Raw genomic sequence first — 17,158 nt, forward strand, 5'->3', positions numbered from 1 at the left:
AATGAGACTGAGCTTTTGGCACATAGAGAAGAATGCAGAAACACATAGTTACTCTTCTTATACACCTGAGTTTGTGGGCTGAGATCAGTATGCTCCATACTTTCTTTTCTACCTTCCTTCTCTCCCTTCCCATGTAGCCATCCTGAATAAGCTGTGGGGTTTACTCACTGTAATGATTTTTCTAGGTTTAGAAGGTGTGCATATGCCAGATGTTGGGTACTCAGATGGTTTTTAGGGGACATATCTAGGGTAGTCCAAAGGCAAAGAGCCCCATACCAAATCTGACAGTGCACCATGGACAAGGCCTAGTGAAGATCCTTTCCCAGTGTTCTAACTTCATCAAACCACCAATGTCTTCTGCACAACCAGATGCAGGCAGAGTCCCAAAATAAGGGCACTGAATATATCCCACCCACCCAGATAAGCAGAAGCTCAGAACAGATAACAAATTTGATTTGGAGAAGCACAAGAAATATGACATTCAAGAAACCCAAGTATTGTGGCAGATGCATACCTGATATGTCTGGATAGTTCATTATTTAATAAAGGTTGTGTGTGGGGACGGTGTACATTTGTTTTTAGGGGGGAAAAAAGACTATTAAAATTCCCTTTTTTTTTTTTTTTTGTAGAGACAGAGTCTCACTTTATGGCCCTCGGTAGAGTGCCGTGGCATCACAGCTCACAGCAACCTCCAACTCCTGGACTTAGGCGATTCTCTTGCCTCAGCCTCCCGAGTAGCTGGGACTACAGGCACCCACCACAACGCCCGGCTATTTTTCTGTTGCAGTTCGCCGGGGCCAGGTTTGAACCTGCCACCCTTGGTATATGGGGCCAGCGCCCTACTCACTGAGCCACAGGCACTGCCCTTCATTCTAATGGAGATATCTCCCTTACTCTGGCAATGACACCACAGGACAAAATGTCCTTAAACTGGGTAAGCCTCCATATGGGAAGATTATACTCCAAAGTTCTGGATATTTGAGTTCTCATCAGAACCTGGAGGACATCCCTAGAACTCACTTTGGCCAGGGGATGAAAAGAGAGGCAGCTCTAGGCTCTAGGTTCTAATCCATTTTTGCCATTTATAACTGTATAAATTGGATAAGTGTCTTTAATAATTTAAGATGGTTAAATTTATTATTCCCTCACTTTGGGTAATTGTGTGTGTATACATACATACATACATACATGTATGTGTATGTGTGTGTGTATATATATATATATATATATATTTTTTTTTTTTTTTTTTTTTTTTTTGAGACAGAGTCTCATTCTGTTGCCCAGGCTAGAGTGCTATGGTGTCAGCCTAGCTCACAGCAACCTTAAACTCCTGGGTTCAGGTGATCCTACTGCCTCAGCCTCCCAAATAACTGGGCCCACAGGTACATGCCACCAAGCCCCACTAATTAAAGAAAAATTTTTTGTAGAGACAGGGTCTTGCTATGTTCTTACCCAGGCTGGTCTCAAACTTCTGTGCTTATGTGATCCTCCCATCTTACAGGGGGTTGTTGGATTAGAAGAGATCATGTCCATATAGCACTTAGCTTGGAGTCCAAGAAACAATGGGAGTTCAACAGATGTCAACTGTTGTGATCATTATTAATAATTAATAATGTTAATTCCATCGGTAAGGAGACTAGTGGGAAAGACAGTTTAGCCTTGTTGCCTTTTTCAAAATCCCTTCCTTACTCTGTCACCAAGGGGAAGATGGGAAGGGAGTAGGATGTTTTCATTCTCCTCGGCACAGATCCATATGGCGCCTAGCAAAATGCATTATTGGTCATTAGGTGTTGAGCCCAGTTTCTTCACAGATTCAAGGGGTAAAATATGATCAAGAGACTCCTCAACTGCAGTGCAGAAATCCTAAGCTGCCACCAATAACCTTTTCCATGATATAAATGCCACTGGCCTGGTCTAGTGCATTTAAGCCACCAGATTCCAATTATCCCCCAGCAGAGCTCCAAGAGCTTCCTTTTCAGAAGACGAAAAGTAATCACAGTTATCATTCTAAATTGCCACCTTTTCTATTCGTTTCTACATTATCATAGCATGGGGAGCTGTGCAAGAGCTTGGGTTAAAAATTATCACTTCTATTGTGTATTGTTAGCTATTTTCTGCTATCATGAAAATAGGGACCGCATGTGTTACTGGCAAAGAAGGAAACTTTAATAACAAAAGAATTGTCTTTAATATTGTTCTGGTTTGATGGCTCATATCTTTGTTGTGTTACTTCTCAGTATTTTTCCATTTTAGGTGGCTTCATTTAAAAATATATATATGTACACATATTTATACATATACACACACAAAGAGAGGGAGGGGAGGGAATGTTTTTGCCCTTTTGGCACAATTGCCAACCCTCAATTGTAACAAACAGAACCACCTAAGTGATCATACATTCCACAGATGAATTTTTAAAATGGTTTTGCAAAGTGAGGTATAGTGAATATGGGCTGTCACATCCTCCTGGTTGTCACTGCTTGAAAGACTTGTCCTGGTTGTCTATGCTTTTCTCTCTAAAAACCAGATCTCATCCCAGATTCTCAGAATCTGGCATCTGTACATGCACAAAGCATTGTCAATTACAGGCTATAGTGATGAGAGAAACGCAAGCCAATTAAAACTGTTATGTAAATCATGGGAGCTTTTAGTCATTGAATGCTTTCTCTGATATGGATGTGCAATTACTACTTAATGAAACGATCATGACTGTATTTCCATGGCATGGACCATGTACCTGGCATTCTAGTACCCAATATGCATAAACTCATTTAACCTTTACAACAACTCTGGGGAGGAGGCTATTTTTCTTACTTATTTTCACCTATGGAGAATTTAGGTAACTTCCTCAAGTTATAAAGCCAGTGTCTGTCAACTTAAATAACAGAGGGAAGAAAGAGAGAGAGAGGGAGAGGGCGGTTCCCCTAAAAAATTATATTTTTTCATTAATAGGCATTGTAACTGGAATACACATGCCATGGTAAACTCTGCATATTCATGGTAAACTCTGCATATTCAGGGAGATAAAGAAAGACATTGTTTTTAAAGGGAAAATGAGGAGGAGTAATTGTTTTGAGATAATTATCCTTGGCTAAAAGGATCAATAACAAGGGTGGCACCAGTCCAAGGTTGGAAGGCAGTTGCTAGGCAGATGTTCTCACAGAAGTATTTTTTTGTGTAAGGTTACAATGGCTTTTATGCAAGGTTGTAACTTCTGCAGAGTCTTTTCTGATAGCCCTTGTTATTAGGCCTTTATGTGTGAAAACCCTCCCTTCATGACTTTCCCCAGATCTATCAAGTTTAAAAAAAAATCTTTTTTTTTTTAAATTTTTTTATGAATACGAGTGACTCTATTCTGATTCTGACAGCCTTCATGTGGCAGAGTTGGGATTCGGAGTCAAGCCACCTGGCTCAAAGCCTATGCTTCTAACCACCAGGCTACACAACTCCTTAACACGTGGCTCTGCCATGCCTTTTAACATTTAAAATCGGTTTCGCACTTGAGAGGACAGAAAATCACCAGTGCATAAAGAATTAAGTTAGTCTTTTACAGAAGGGATAGTAGAAAAGGAAATCTATTAAAAAAAAAAAATATATATATATATATATATATAGGAGACAGAGTCTCGCTATGTAGCCCTTGGTAAAGTGCCGTGGTGTCACAACTCACAGCAACCTCAAACTCTTGGACTTAAGTGATTCTCTTGCCTCCGCCTCCCAAGTAGCTGAGACTATAGGCACCCGCCACAATGCCCAGCTATTTTCTTGCTATAGTTGTCATTATTGTTTAGCAGGCCCTCGGCCGGGTTTCAACCCATCAGCCTCGGTGTATGTGGCTGGTGCCCTAACCACTGAACTACAGGCACCGAGCCACTAAAATATATTAAATAGGAAAGGAAATTCATTCCGAAGGGTAATTATGGCTGTTCACAGGGCTTCTTGTGTGCTTTGCCCACTAGGAGTAAAAGGCTTAGGCTTTAGATCAGGGGTCCTCAAACTGCGGCCTGCGAGCCACATGAGGCAGTGTGATTGTATTTGTTCCTGTTTTGTTTTTTTACTTCAACATAAGATATGTGCAGTGTGCATAGGAATTTGTTCATAGTTTTTTTTTTTTTAAACTATAGTCTGGCCCTCCAACGGTCTGAGGGACAGTGAATTGGCCCCCTGTTTAAAAAGTTTGAGGACACCTGCTTTAGATCATGGGAGGAGACAGGATGAGAGGCCAGCCAAGTTCATCTCCAAATCCCAAAGTAGCTTATCACTATAAGGCCCTATAAGTGGGTGGGACAGATGACTTGGGTTAAAAATGACTTACCGGCCGGGGCAGACTGTACTGATACATTTCTGGGCGGTAGGTCGGCACCCACTGCACTCCAGCCCTGGGTCGCGTCATGGTCCCGGGAGCGCTGGTCACCACCTCCGAGTAGGGCAGGTGCTGGGCTGAGCCGTAGGCTTCCTGGTGCCTGTTCTGGCCCGCGTGGCCCGCGGACGCCAGGCTGAAGGCCTCCTCCAGCAGCATGTGCATCTGCTGCCTGACCTCGTCGATGGAGGGCTGGGAGCTCAGCGTGGACGTCTCTGAGTGGCCTTTCACCTGCCGAGACCTGGTATAGCCCCGGGGCTCGTGCACTCTGTCAATGTTGGTTTCCTCTATGATTTCAGGCTCAGTCTGTGGGATGAAACAAAGCCCAGTGATCTGTTAATTAACTTTCCTTCCCATTAAGGTGGTCTGTAATTACTCTAAAATGTTCACTCTGGACAGGTGTTACTAGGCATCTGTGCTAATTCCTACAGGCCACTTGTAGGAAGTCACACTACAGGGGTAGTCAGCGGGCATTCCATCACGAGGGCCATCCTCCAGCCATTGTGGTGCACTCAGTTGTCTACAGTTGAACCAATGACACAGGCTTGGCTAATTAGCAGAGTAGTCACGAGAAATGGTTTTCATTAATGACATTAATGGCATTTTCTAAAATCTTTTAGAGACATTCATCACCCTTACGCCTGTGGGTATAATAATCTGTAAGTGTGCTGTAGCCTACACCCAGAGGGATGGTGCTCTAGAGCCAGGGGTGGCCAACCTTTTGGCTTCTCTGTGCCACAGTGGAAGAAGAAGAGCTGTCTGGGGCCATACATTAACTATGAGAACACTAAAGTAAGCTGATGAACAACAACAACAAAAAGGGCCACACATAATTTTTGTGATATCTGATAACCACAGATAAGCAAAAAAGTCCTCACATAATAATGTCCTCATGTGGCCCAGAGGCCGTAGGCTGGACATGCCTGCTAGACTAACTCTCTAAGTGGTCCTGTGTCCAGCCATTGATTAGGGAATTGCTGGCTGCCTGATGCCAGTTACCAGAGAGAGTAACAAAATCCTGCTTCTATGTAGATGGCTGATCTCCAAGTGCGGTGCACACTCCACCAGAAGTTCTGGGTGTGGGAACCAGCAATCTGTTTTAATAACCCTTCCATGAGATTCTAATGCCTGCTCAAGTTTGAGATCCACTGATCTAGAATGTTCCTCTGCCTTTCTCCATCAAACCTTTCATTTAGGGAGCAGCTTCAGTCCTAGTAAAGAGCCAGGACTGCAGCTTCAGTCCTAGTTTTAGAGCCAGGGCTTCATCAGCTTCCTAAGCAGGCTGTCTGGACACCTTATGCTCGCCTGCTAACGAATGCTTGCTAAGTAAGCGTCTGCTTTTGCTCGGAGGCTTCTCTGCCACTGTTAGGTGGGAGACTGTGGGAGCTACTTCCACCAGTCTGGCATATGCGCAAGTCTCAGCCTGCAAGAATGTACAGATAAGAGATGAGAGACTGCTAAGGTGACACTGGCAGGTTGCTGCATTGCCACAACAAGCTGAACTTAAAAGGTGCACAGAAAAGATAAAAGACTGGGTTAAAGACATTCCAACCAAGAAAGTTACTTTAACTTTTCAATGTTTCAATTTTCTCATCTGTGAAATGAGGATAATACTGCCTGAAAGGGTTTTGTAAGGATTAAATAAATGCACATGTAGAGATTTTAGAACAGTAGCGCAGGTAAAAACACAATAATTACAGTTGCTGCCATCATCATAATCATCACTACTTTTATTTATACAACTGCAAGTATTTCTCATATAATTACTAATATAAAGCACCTAGATGTATGGGGCAGAGGGCGGCTGGAGGGAGGAGGGAGGAGGGAGGGCATTTGGCAGGATCTCACCTAATGTGCACAATGAGAGGGTGTTCAGTACACCCCTTGGGCAAAGGGCTCTTCTATTACTTGAACTTTGCCTTGGAAGTGAGAACATTGTAAACTAAAAATTTGTACCCTCCTATTAATTTGAAAACAATAAAAATAGATTGAAAAAAAAAAGAAATAAGCACAGTAGGAAAATGGCGTCAAGAAACTCATACATAAAGGGAAGTCCACTGGGCATGGTGGCTCACACCCATAATCCTAGCACTTTGGGAGGCCAAGGTAGGTGGATTGCCTGAGCTCAGGTATTCGAGACCTGGCTGAGCTCAGGAGTTCGAGACCAGCCTGAAGAAGAGAAAGACCTGTCTCTAAAAATAGCTGGGCGTTGTGGCAGCTGCCTGTAGTCCCAGCTACTTGGGAGGCCAAGGCAAGAGGACTGTTCAAGCCCAAGTGTTTGAGGTTGCTGTGAGCTATGATGCCACAGTACTCTACCAAAGGCAACAATGTGAGACTGTCTCACAAAAAAAGAAAACATAAAGTCCTTCTCTCCTTAAATACTGTACATCAGGGTCAGATCTATGTTATATTTAATATTTTTAAAAATGTATTTGCTTTTCTTTAGCATTAAATCAATACATCCTCTTCAGAGAAGAAAGCAAAAATACAGAAAGTACCCCGCAAAATGGATATTTCCTATAATCTTATCATCCAGGGTTAGGATTTAGCTATGCAGTTTAATGTCTAAAGTGAGGTTCTCTATTAGCCTTCAAGTGTAGACTTATCAATAAACATCAATAGTAAGTAATTTTTTTTTTTAGAGACAAGAGTCTTGCTTTGTCACCCTTGATAGAGTGCTGTGACATCACAGCTCACAGCAACCTCAAATTCTTGGGCTTACGCGATTCTCTTGCCCCAGCCTACTGAGTAGCTGCGACTACAGGCACCCACCACAACACCCGGCTATTTTTTTGTTGCAGTTTGGCCGGGGCCAGGTTTGAACCCGCCACCCTTGGTATGGGGCTGGCACCCTACTCACTGAGCCACAGGCGCCGCCAATAGTTAAGTAATTTTAAATGCTGTACTATTTCTATTTTTATATTAAAACAAACAAGGCTAGATTATGGTGCAGGATGTAAATTTACCTTTGTGATAATAAGCAAGCACTCAAAGGCATTTCAGGCCTGAGTGCAAACTCCCAACCCTGGGTTAGGAGACCTATGGGGGCTCTTCAGGGAAAGGCTTGAGGTCACTGTCTGGAACATGTGTTCCCTGAAGGCTGGTAGAGTTGCCTGTTGAGATTTTGCCTGGTAATGTCTTCTAGGAGTGAATGAAACTCCTGATAGAAATTTCACAGTACATAGAATATTCTGAACTGAATTTCAAAGACTGAAAGGATTATCGGAGACTATTTAATTCAAGCTCTATTTTACAGATATGGAAGTTGAGGCCAGAGTTGTTGAGTTACTTACTCAAAGTGGCAGACAGTGGCAGAACCTTGAGCTCTCAGCTCCTGTCCTGAGCACCTGCAAGCACCGCACTGCCTCTCGCATGAATTTCCTGTCAATGCTGATTGCTACCCCCATACAGCCCTTTCTATATTCCAAGTCTCTCTAATTCATAAAGGATGCTTAATGTTAAACTATACCCAGGAAAGAAATTCATGGCACTGGGGTGCGCTAAACTATGATTTTTCCCACCTCCAAGCTGTGCTGTGCATTTCTAGCTATATTGTTGCGCCTTACATAGCCACGTCTGTCTACCCTCCCACTGCCCCAAGAGCCCTGGGGTAGATCTGTTACTGTTTCTTGGACTTTATCTGCCCTAGGAGGTGCCATTGTCTTCCTATTATCATCATCCTTGGGGGACTCTGATATCTACTCATGTAGGGAAATATCTCTCCATCCTCTACAACATATGAACAAAGATAAGTTTGTTCTTTAGCTTAACTGATAATTGCTGGTTTCAACCCTGTAGCATGCCCTGGATTGGGGCTTGTGCGTACAACAATAAATAGTACCCAGGTCTCAAAGGGGGTCCCAGTCTACAGGAAGAGACAAACAACAACCACAGCAACAACAACAATAGCAGCTAACATTTGTTGATAGCTTACATGCGAGGCACTGTTCTAAGTGCTTTACCCATACTGACTCTTTCCATCCTTTCAATAACCTATAAGGTAACAATAATGATTATTTTCCTTTTACCAATGAGGCACTGAACAAAGATGTTGTCCATAACTGGTGGAGCTGGGATTTAAACCCAGAAAGTTTGATTCCAGCAGTCAAGCTCTAATTCACTGTACACATATAAACTGACCCATTACTATACCACACTTGTGGGCTCTGACAGAGGGTCAGATAGATTTCTGTGATCAGGAGAACAGAAGATAAAATAATCATGGAAATCATCTACCTCATAGATTACTGTAGGGATGGAAACATCAATATATAAATATAAAACTCTTAGAAGAATGTCTGGCACGTAAGTATTTGATAAATGATAGCTGAAATTGTTGTTGTGACAACAAGTTTGCAGAACAAGTTGCCTCCTCCCCTAGACTAGGTGATCCTTGAGGGTTGAGTATGTTATTAATTATCGTATTGATACCTCCCAATCCAGATCCCAGCTCACAGCTGAAGCTAATAATTGCCTAAGTGAAAGACCTTAACAAAGCAGGTGCTCTCAAATCTACGTGAGGACCTGTGAAGCACCTGCCCTGGACTAGCTTTTCCATGTGGGTTACCTCACTTAGCCTCTCGGGGCCCTGCAGTTGTGCCCATTTTCAGACAAGGGATACCACGTGTGCAGCTTAACTTGCCCTGAGCCCTTCTCCTCACTTGCATATTTCTGAAAATGTCTTTTGCTTTTATTTGACAGAAAGTGAGAGAGAGGAACACAGACAAACTGCCCAGTGTTGGCTGATGATTGGCTTGGGTACAACGTCGGGGCCATATCTGGGACAGAGAATATATTTTTAAACCTCTTTAACTTGGAAAGTACCATAGTTGTTTCTCTGACTTCATGGAGCTATTTTTTAAAAAGCTATTTTTATAAGTTAAGATAGACTTCAGTAAAAATTCTAAAATAATTAATCAAGGAATGTCTGTTCATGGTAGGAAATTAGCAAGCACAGATAAGCAAAAGGAAGTGCATTAAAATCTACTCTAATCCTACAGCCAGAAGTAACTACAGTTTAACATTTTTGCCCCTTGTGCCCGTCCTTCTGGATGTTCTCTATGCATAGGAAATAGGATGCAGATTAGGAAGGCGGGAGCTTTGCCCACACTCTCCTCCCACCCCAGGCCATTATGAGAGTGTTGGCGCTGGTTTCCCCTCTCCTCCCCTTCCAAGGAAGGCCCACCCTTTGCCTCATAGACTGTGTGTGTGTGTGTGTGTGTGTGAGATGGAGCCTAAGGAGTGAGGATGGGCAGTGAGAAGCAGGAGGGGTGTGGGCTGCAGGATTTTGTGGAGGGATTTTTGAGAGGTGCAGAAGCAGCTACGGCATGTGAATGGGAGAGGAAATGAGGATATTTAAATAGTATTACTGGGCATGATACATGTGCCCTCCCATATATGAAAAGTATAAGTAAGGGAGTAGTGGTATTTTAAAATGACTTTTGTTAGCTTTGTTCTTTAGACTTAGATACTTTCTTAAACCAAATTGTCTGGGTCATGATTTTATAAACAGAACAGACACATGTACCTATGTACATATACGCATATATATACACATGTAAAATTTTTAAAAATTATATTATATGATATCTGTGAAACCTTTTAATCCAACAATATTATAAGTAAATGTCTGCCAAAAATACATGCATTTATAGGGAATAACTTTATTTTTTTAATTAAATCATAGCTGTGTACATCAATATGATCATGGGGCACCATACACTTGGTTCATAGAATATTTGACACATTTTCATCTCATTAGTTGACATAGCAGGAATAACTTTAATGACACGATAGCACTCTAATATATGGAGGTTTTAGACTACTGTATATTTAACAGTCCACTATTTTAAGTGGTATCTAATATCTTACTATATACATAAATCTGGAATAAGTATCCTTGTGATTAGAACTTTGCATGTTATCATGAATTTATCCTTAGGTTAAATTTCTAGCAATAGAATTACTGGGTTAGAGGATACACACATATTTAAGGTTTTAGAGGGTTATGGTGTATCATAACTCAGCAGGAAAGGTGAAGAATTCAGAAGAAATTAAATCCATTCCTTCTCCACACCTGAACACATGGGTGGCTCTGGATAAAGCAGCATCTGCAGTTTTTTCAAAAGCATTGTTTTCAAAAGAGCAAACCAGTCCCACGTATCAAGGATGGTCCATGAGTGGCTAAGTACCCATGTGACTTTAGCTTCTCTTTGAGACACCATGGGAAGCCCTACTGGGAACCCTAAGTATCTTCTTTCTAAAAAAATATTCCAACACAACTTAGTCCTACTCCCTCGTCCTGGGCACATTCTGCAGTTTTAGGTGATAATCAAAATTAAAATGAGTGTCTTATCAGACAACTAATGAAAAGAGGAGCTATTAACCAGGAGAAAATATTAAGATTTTATATCCAGACTATATAAATCATTCCTAAAAATGAATAACACAAAGGTCAACAACTCTGCTTAAAAATTGGGCGAAGGGCTTGAAAAGACACCTTCACAAAAGAAGATACATAAATGTCCAATAAACATGGGGAAAGGTGCTCAGCATCATTAGCAATAAAAGGGAAATCATTTCATTTTTAGTGGAATGGCTAAAATAAAAAAAAAATTCAGATCAAGGAATGTTGGTGAGGTTGAACTGTAGAATCAGATCTATCATACTTCTCTGGTGGGAGGGGAAAAAGCGCATATACTTTGAAAATCTGACTACAGTTTCTTAAAAAGTTAAACATATACCCACCCCAGGACCCAGAAATTCTACTCCTACATACTTATCCAAGAAAAATAAACAGATGTTCACAAAATACTAGTATAAAAATAGTTTCTTTCCCATATTAGTTCTAAACTGAAAACAACCCAAATGTTCAACACTAATGATGAATAAGTAAGTAGTAGTATACTTCTACAGTGGAAGAGTACTCAATAACAAAGAAGAATAAACCACTGATAGCTGCAACAACATGGATGATTCTTGAGTGAAAAACGTTGGACACAAAAAAGCACAGCTAAATCATTCCATTTATAGGAAGTTCAAGGACAGGCAAACCTATTAGGGTCATAGGTATCAGAGAAGTGGTTATCTATGGGGGGCAAGTGAAGACTGACTGAAAGGAACAGTGAGGAATTTCTGGGGGTGATAAAAATGTCCTGTGTTTTGATTGAGCTGAAAGTTACAAGGGTATACACATTTCATCAAATTGTACACTAATGATCTGTCCATTTTATCATATATTGATTTTGCTGTAATGAAAGAAACATGGGTTGGGGCAACATAGCTAGCTCGATGGGGATGGTCAGGGAAGGCTTCTAAGAGGAGGTGACATTTTCTGAGCTCTGAAGGAAGAGAAGGGGTTGGCCATGTGACTATCATCAATAAGCTTATGAAAAAGTCCTGAGGTGGAAAGAGCTTATGGTACTCGAGAAAGAGAATCACTATGGGATAAATTGTGTCCCCCTCAAAATTTATATGTTAAAGTCCTAACTCCCAGTATCTCAGAATGTGACTGTATATTTGGAGAGAGGGTCTTTACAGATGTAACTGAGTTAAAATGAGGTCCTTACAGTGGGCCCCTAAACCACACTTTGATTAATGTCCTCCTAAAAAGAGGAAATTTGGGGGGACAAACCAAGATGGCGGCAGAGTAACAGCCTCCCTGCAACAGAGCACGGTGAGTCTGGGGAGATAAGACTCCAGGCATCTCTGGCTGGTAGGATCTGCCTATAATCATCCCCTTGAGGATACAGGGAGTCAGCAAGAGACTTCTGGACCTCAAGAGGAGGACAAAAACAGTGGAAAACTGCCAAGTGTTGCATGTGTTCAATTGACCTAATCTCGCCAGCAGCCATAAGTATAAGCAGCAATGAGACTGCAAACGGGAAAGGCCTTACATGTGAACTGTTTCAGTGTTTTTGGACTTGGCACTCAGTTGAACTGCCTTTGGGGAGAACTTGAGAAGGAGTGCGGAGAACTCTGGGCATTGCCTAGGGACCCAGACTGAGCCGCTGAGCCAGACAGAGCTGATAGTGTTCGGCTGTGGGCCACAGGGAGCCATTGTGAGAGAACTGTCCTGGCAAGCTCCGCCCTCAGGGACGCAGACCAAGGATCAGGCGGGAGCTAGTAACCTAGTGACTGAGCAGCCTAAAGGCGGGGACTGAGCTGACTTACAGCCTTAACCCTCAGGGGCAAAGTGAGACCGGTTTTGGCACACTGGAGCCTCGGGCTGTTGCCCTTGGTAGAGTGTTGTGGCATCACAGCTCAGAGCAACCTCAAACTCCTGGGCTTGGCACCACAAGGACCTCCATGAGAGCTGCGCCGCGACCCCTGACCTGCAACACGCACCTGCTGGGCCTCTGCATGATCTGACCAGGAACTGTGGGAGCCGCGCAACCCTGCGTCCTCCCTCCTGTACCCTTCCTGCCTCCACACCGGCCCGCTCCTCTGGCCAGGGACTCGGGTAGCTGCATGCCCTCTGGAGCCCTCCCTGCCTCTACCCAGACCCCTTCTCCTGGCCAGAGACTGCTGGAGCCTTGGGCTCTCTGTGCCAAAATCACTGGGCGCCAGGCACTCCCAGAATGGTGCGCACCACCTCTCACCCGGTTGCTGAATCTGGGTGTGTCACACTCTGGAGCTGCTTCCACAACCAGAACTCCCTGGCTGGGGCAGCCCCAGAGGAACTACACAGGGTCACTCCCTACAAAGATCCAGCAACAATAGAGTGATCCTGCTGGGGTCTAATCTTGGAGAGACACCTCCCAACTCTGAGGATGGCCAGAGGCAACAGTGAAAAACAATCATGAGGAGAAATCAACAGAAAAACTCCGGCAATATGAATAGTCAGAGTAGATCAACTACCCCAATGATCCATGGGGCAGACACAACACAAGACCCCATGCATAAACAAGTAGCTGAGATGTCAGAAATCGAATTCAGAATCTAGATAGCAAATAAGATCGAATTAGAATTCCAAGCAGTAACCCAAAAGATATCTCAAGAATTCAACAAATTCAAAGACCAAATGACCAAAGATTTTGACACATTGAGACAAGAAGTTGCAGCCCTCGAAGATCTGAGAAACACAGTAGAATCCCTCAGTAACAGAATGGAGCAAGCAGAAGAGAGGATTTCTGACATTGAAGACAAAGCTTTCCAATGCTCCCAAACTCTCAAAGAAGAAGACAAATGGAGGGCAAAAACAGATCACTCTCCCAGAGAGCTTTGGGATAATTCGAAGAAAATCAATATTCATCTTATAGGGATCCTCGAAAGTGACCAAGTGGCTTCACAAGGCACAGACTCTCTTCTCCATGAGATTCTGAAGGAGAACTTTCCAGACATGCCAAGAGATTCTGAAATTCAGATAGCAGACAGTTTCAGAACTCCAGCACGACTCAACCCAAATAAGAAATCCCCCAGACACATCATAATCAACTTCACTAAAGTTAACATAAAGGAGAAAATTCTGAAAGCAGCCAGATGAAAGAAAACCATCACCTACAAGGGCAAAAATATTAGAATAACTGCAGATCTCCCAGCTGAAACCTTTCAAGCTAGAATAGGTTGGTCATTGACTTTTAATCTCCTAAAACAAAATAATTATCAACCCAGGATCCTGTACCCAGCTAAACTGAGTTTCATTTATGATGGAGAAATTAAATACTTCAATGACATTCACATGGTGAAGAAATTTGCCATAACTGAACCAGCTCTCCAGGATATTCTCAGACCTATCCTCCATAAAGACCAGCGTAATCCTCCACCACAAAAGTAAACCCACCCAGAAAATTTTGATCAAATTCCAACGTCCACAGTCACAAAAGGATTAAATATGTCCATCGGACTCTCGAAAGTCTTATCAATATTCTCAATTAATGTGAATGGTTTAAATTGTCCTCTAAAGAGGCACAGGTTGGCTGACTGGATACAAAAACTCAAGCCAGATATCTGCTACATACAAGAATCACATCTTACATTAAAAGACAAATATAGACTCAAGGTGAAGAGATGGTCATCTATACTCCAGGCAAATGAAAAGCAGAAAAAAGCCGGAGTTGCAATCCTATTCACAGATGCAATAGGCTTTAAACCAACTGAAATAAGGAAGGATAAGGATGGACACTTCATATTTGTTAAAGGTAATACTCAATATGATGAGATTTCAATTATTAATATTTATGCACCCAACCAGAACGCACCTCAATTTATAAGAGAAAATCTAACAGACATGAGCAACTTGATTTCCTCCAGTTTCATAGTAGTTGGAGATTTCAACACCCCTTTAGCAGTGCTGGATAGATCCTCCAAAAAGAAGCTAAGCAAAGAAATTTTAGATTTAAACTTAACCATTCAACATCTGGACTTAACACACATCTACAGAACATTTCATCCCCAAAAAACTAAATACACATTCTTCTCATCAGCCCATGGAACATACTCCAAAATCGACCACATCCTAGGCCACAAATCTAACCTCAGCAAATTTATAAAAATAGAAATTGTTCCTTGAATCTTCTCAGATCATCATGGAATAAAAGTTGAACTCAATAACAACAGCAACCTGCATAACCATACAAAAACATGGAAGCTAAACAACCTTATGCTGAAGGATAGATGGTTTATAGACGAGATTAAGAAGGAAATCACCAAATTTTTGGAACAAAACAACAATCAAGACACGAATTACCAGAACCTCTGGGATACTGCAAAGGCAGTCCTAAGAGGGAAATTTATAGCACTGCAAGCCTTCCTCAAGAAAATGGAAAGAGAGGAAGTTAATAACTTAATGGGACATCTCAAGCAACTGGAGAAGGAAGAACACTCCAACCCCAAACCCAGCAGAAGAAAACAACCAAAATTAGAGCAGAATTAAATGAAATGGAAAACAAAAGAATTATACAACAGATCAATAAATCCAAAAGTTGGTTTTTGGAAAAGATCAATAAAATAGAGAAACCTTTGGCCAACCTAACCAGGAAAAAAGGAGTAAAATCTCTCATTTCATCAATCAGAAATGGTAATGATGAAATAACAACAGACCCCTCAGAAATTCAAAAAATTCTTAACAAATACTACAAGAAACTTTACTCTCAGAAATATAAAAATCTGATAGAAATCGACCAATACCTGGAAGCATGCCACCTACCAAGACATAGCCAGAATGAAGTGGAAATGTTAAACAGGCCTATATCAAGTTCTGAAATACCATCAACTATACAAAATCTCCCTAAAAAGAAAAGCCCAGGGCCAGATGGCTTTATGTCAGAATTCTACCAAACCTTTAAAGAAGAACTAGTACCTATATTACTAAACCTCTTCCAAAATATAGAAAAAGAAGGAATATTACCCAACACATTCTACAAAGCAAACATCACCTTCATTCCCAAACCAGGGAAAGACAGAAGAAAAGAAAATTATAGACCAATATCACTAATGAATATTGATGCTAAAATACTCAATAAGATCCTAACAAACAGAATCCAACAACACATCAAAAAAATTATATACCACAACTAAGTGGGATTTATCCCAGGGTGTCAAGGCTAGTTCAATATACGTAAATCTATAAATGTAATTCAGCACATAAACAAACTAAAAAATAAGGACCATATGATTCTTTCAATCGATGCAGAAAAAGCTTTTGATAATATCCAGCATCCCTTCATGATCAGAACACTTAAGAAAATTGGTATAGAAGGGACATTTCTTTATTTTACTTTATTTTTTATTGCTGGGGATTCATTGAGGCTACAATAAGCCAGATTACACTGATTGCATTTAGAAGGGACATTTCTTAAACTAATAGAGGCCATCTACAGCAAACTCACAGCTAATATCGTATTGAATGGAGTTACATTGAAGTCATTTCCACTTTGATCAGGAACCAGGCAAGGTTGCCCTTTGTCTCCATTGCTCTTTAACATTGTAATGGAAGTTATAGCCATTGCAATTAGGGAAGAAAAGGTGATCAAGGGTATCCACATAGCGTCAGAAGAGATCAAACTTTCACTCTTCGCAGATCATATGATCGTATATCTGGAAAATGTAGGGATTCTACTACAAAACTTTTAGAAGTGATCAAGGAATACAGCAATGTCTCGGGCTACAAAATCAACACCCATAAATCTGTAGCCTTTATATATACCAATAATAACGAAGCTGAAAAAACAGTAAAGGACTCTATTCCTTTCACAGTAGTGCCAAAGAAGATGAAATATTTGGGAGTACCTAACAAAGGACGTGAAAGATCTCTACAAAGAGAACTATGAAACTTTAAGAAAAGAAATAGCTAAAGATGTTAACAAATGGAAAAACATACCATGCTCATGGCTGGGAAGAATCAACATTGTTAAAATGTCTATTACCCAAAGCAATATATAATTTTAATGCAATTCCTATTAAAGCTCCATTGTCATATTTTAAAGATCTTGAAAAAATAATACTTCGTTTCATATGGAATCAGGAAAAACTTCGAATAGCAAAGCCGAAACATTACTCAGCAATAAAAACATAACAGGAGGAATCACGCTACAGACCCGAGACTGTACTATAAATCGACAGTGATCAAAACAGCATGGTACTGGCACAAAAACAGAGAAGTAGATGTCTGGAACAGAATAGAGAACCAAGAGATGAATCCAGCTACTTACCATTATTTGATCTTTGACAAGCCAGTTAAAAACATCCAGTGGGGAAAAGATTCCCTATTTAACAAATGGTGCTGGGTGAACTGGCTGGCAACCTGTAGAAGATTGAAACTGGACCCACTCCTTTCACCATTAACTAAGATAGACTCTC

General features: G+C 41.4%; 1 protein-coding gene across 2 annotated transcripts in view; it reads right to left on the reverse strand.

Moving 5' to 3' along the window:
- Positions 1-17,158, reverse strand: part of KIAA1549L (KIAA1549 like) — a 353,245-nt gene that overhangs the window by 27,315 nt on the left and 308,772 nt on the right. For both annotated transcript variants that reach the window (XM_053562897.1, XM_053562896.1), the window contains exon 17: positions 4,316-4,666. In XM_053562897.1, the coding sequence (XP_053418872.1) occupies positions 4,316-4,666 (351 nt within the window). The remainder of the gene's footprint in view (positions 1-4,315; positions 4,667-17,158) is intronic.

The sequence above is a fragment of the Nycticebus coucang genome, chromosome 14, assembly GCF_027406575.1.
Source record: "Nycticebus coucang isolate mNycCou1 chromosome 14, mNycCou1.pri, whole genome shotgun sequence".
NCBI classification, from domain to species: Eukaryota; Metazoa; Chordata; class Mammalia; order Primates; family Lorisidae; genus Nycticebus; species Nycticebus coucang.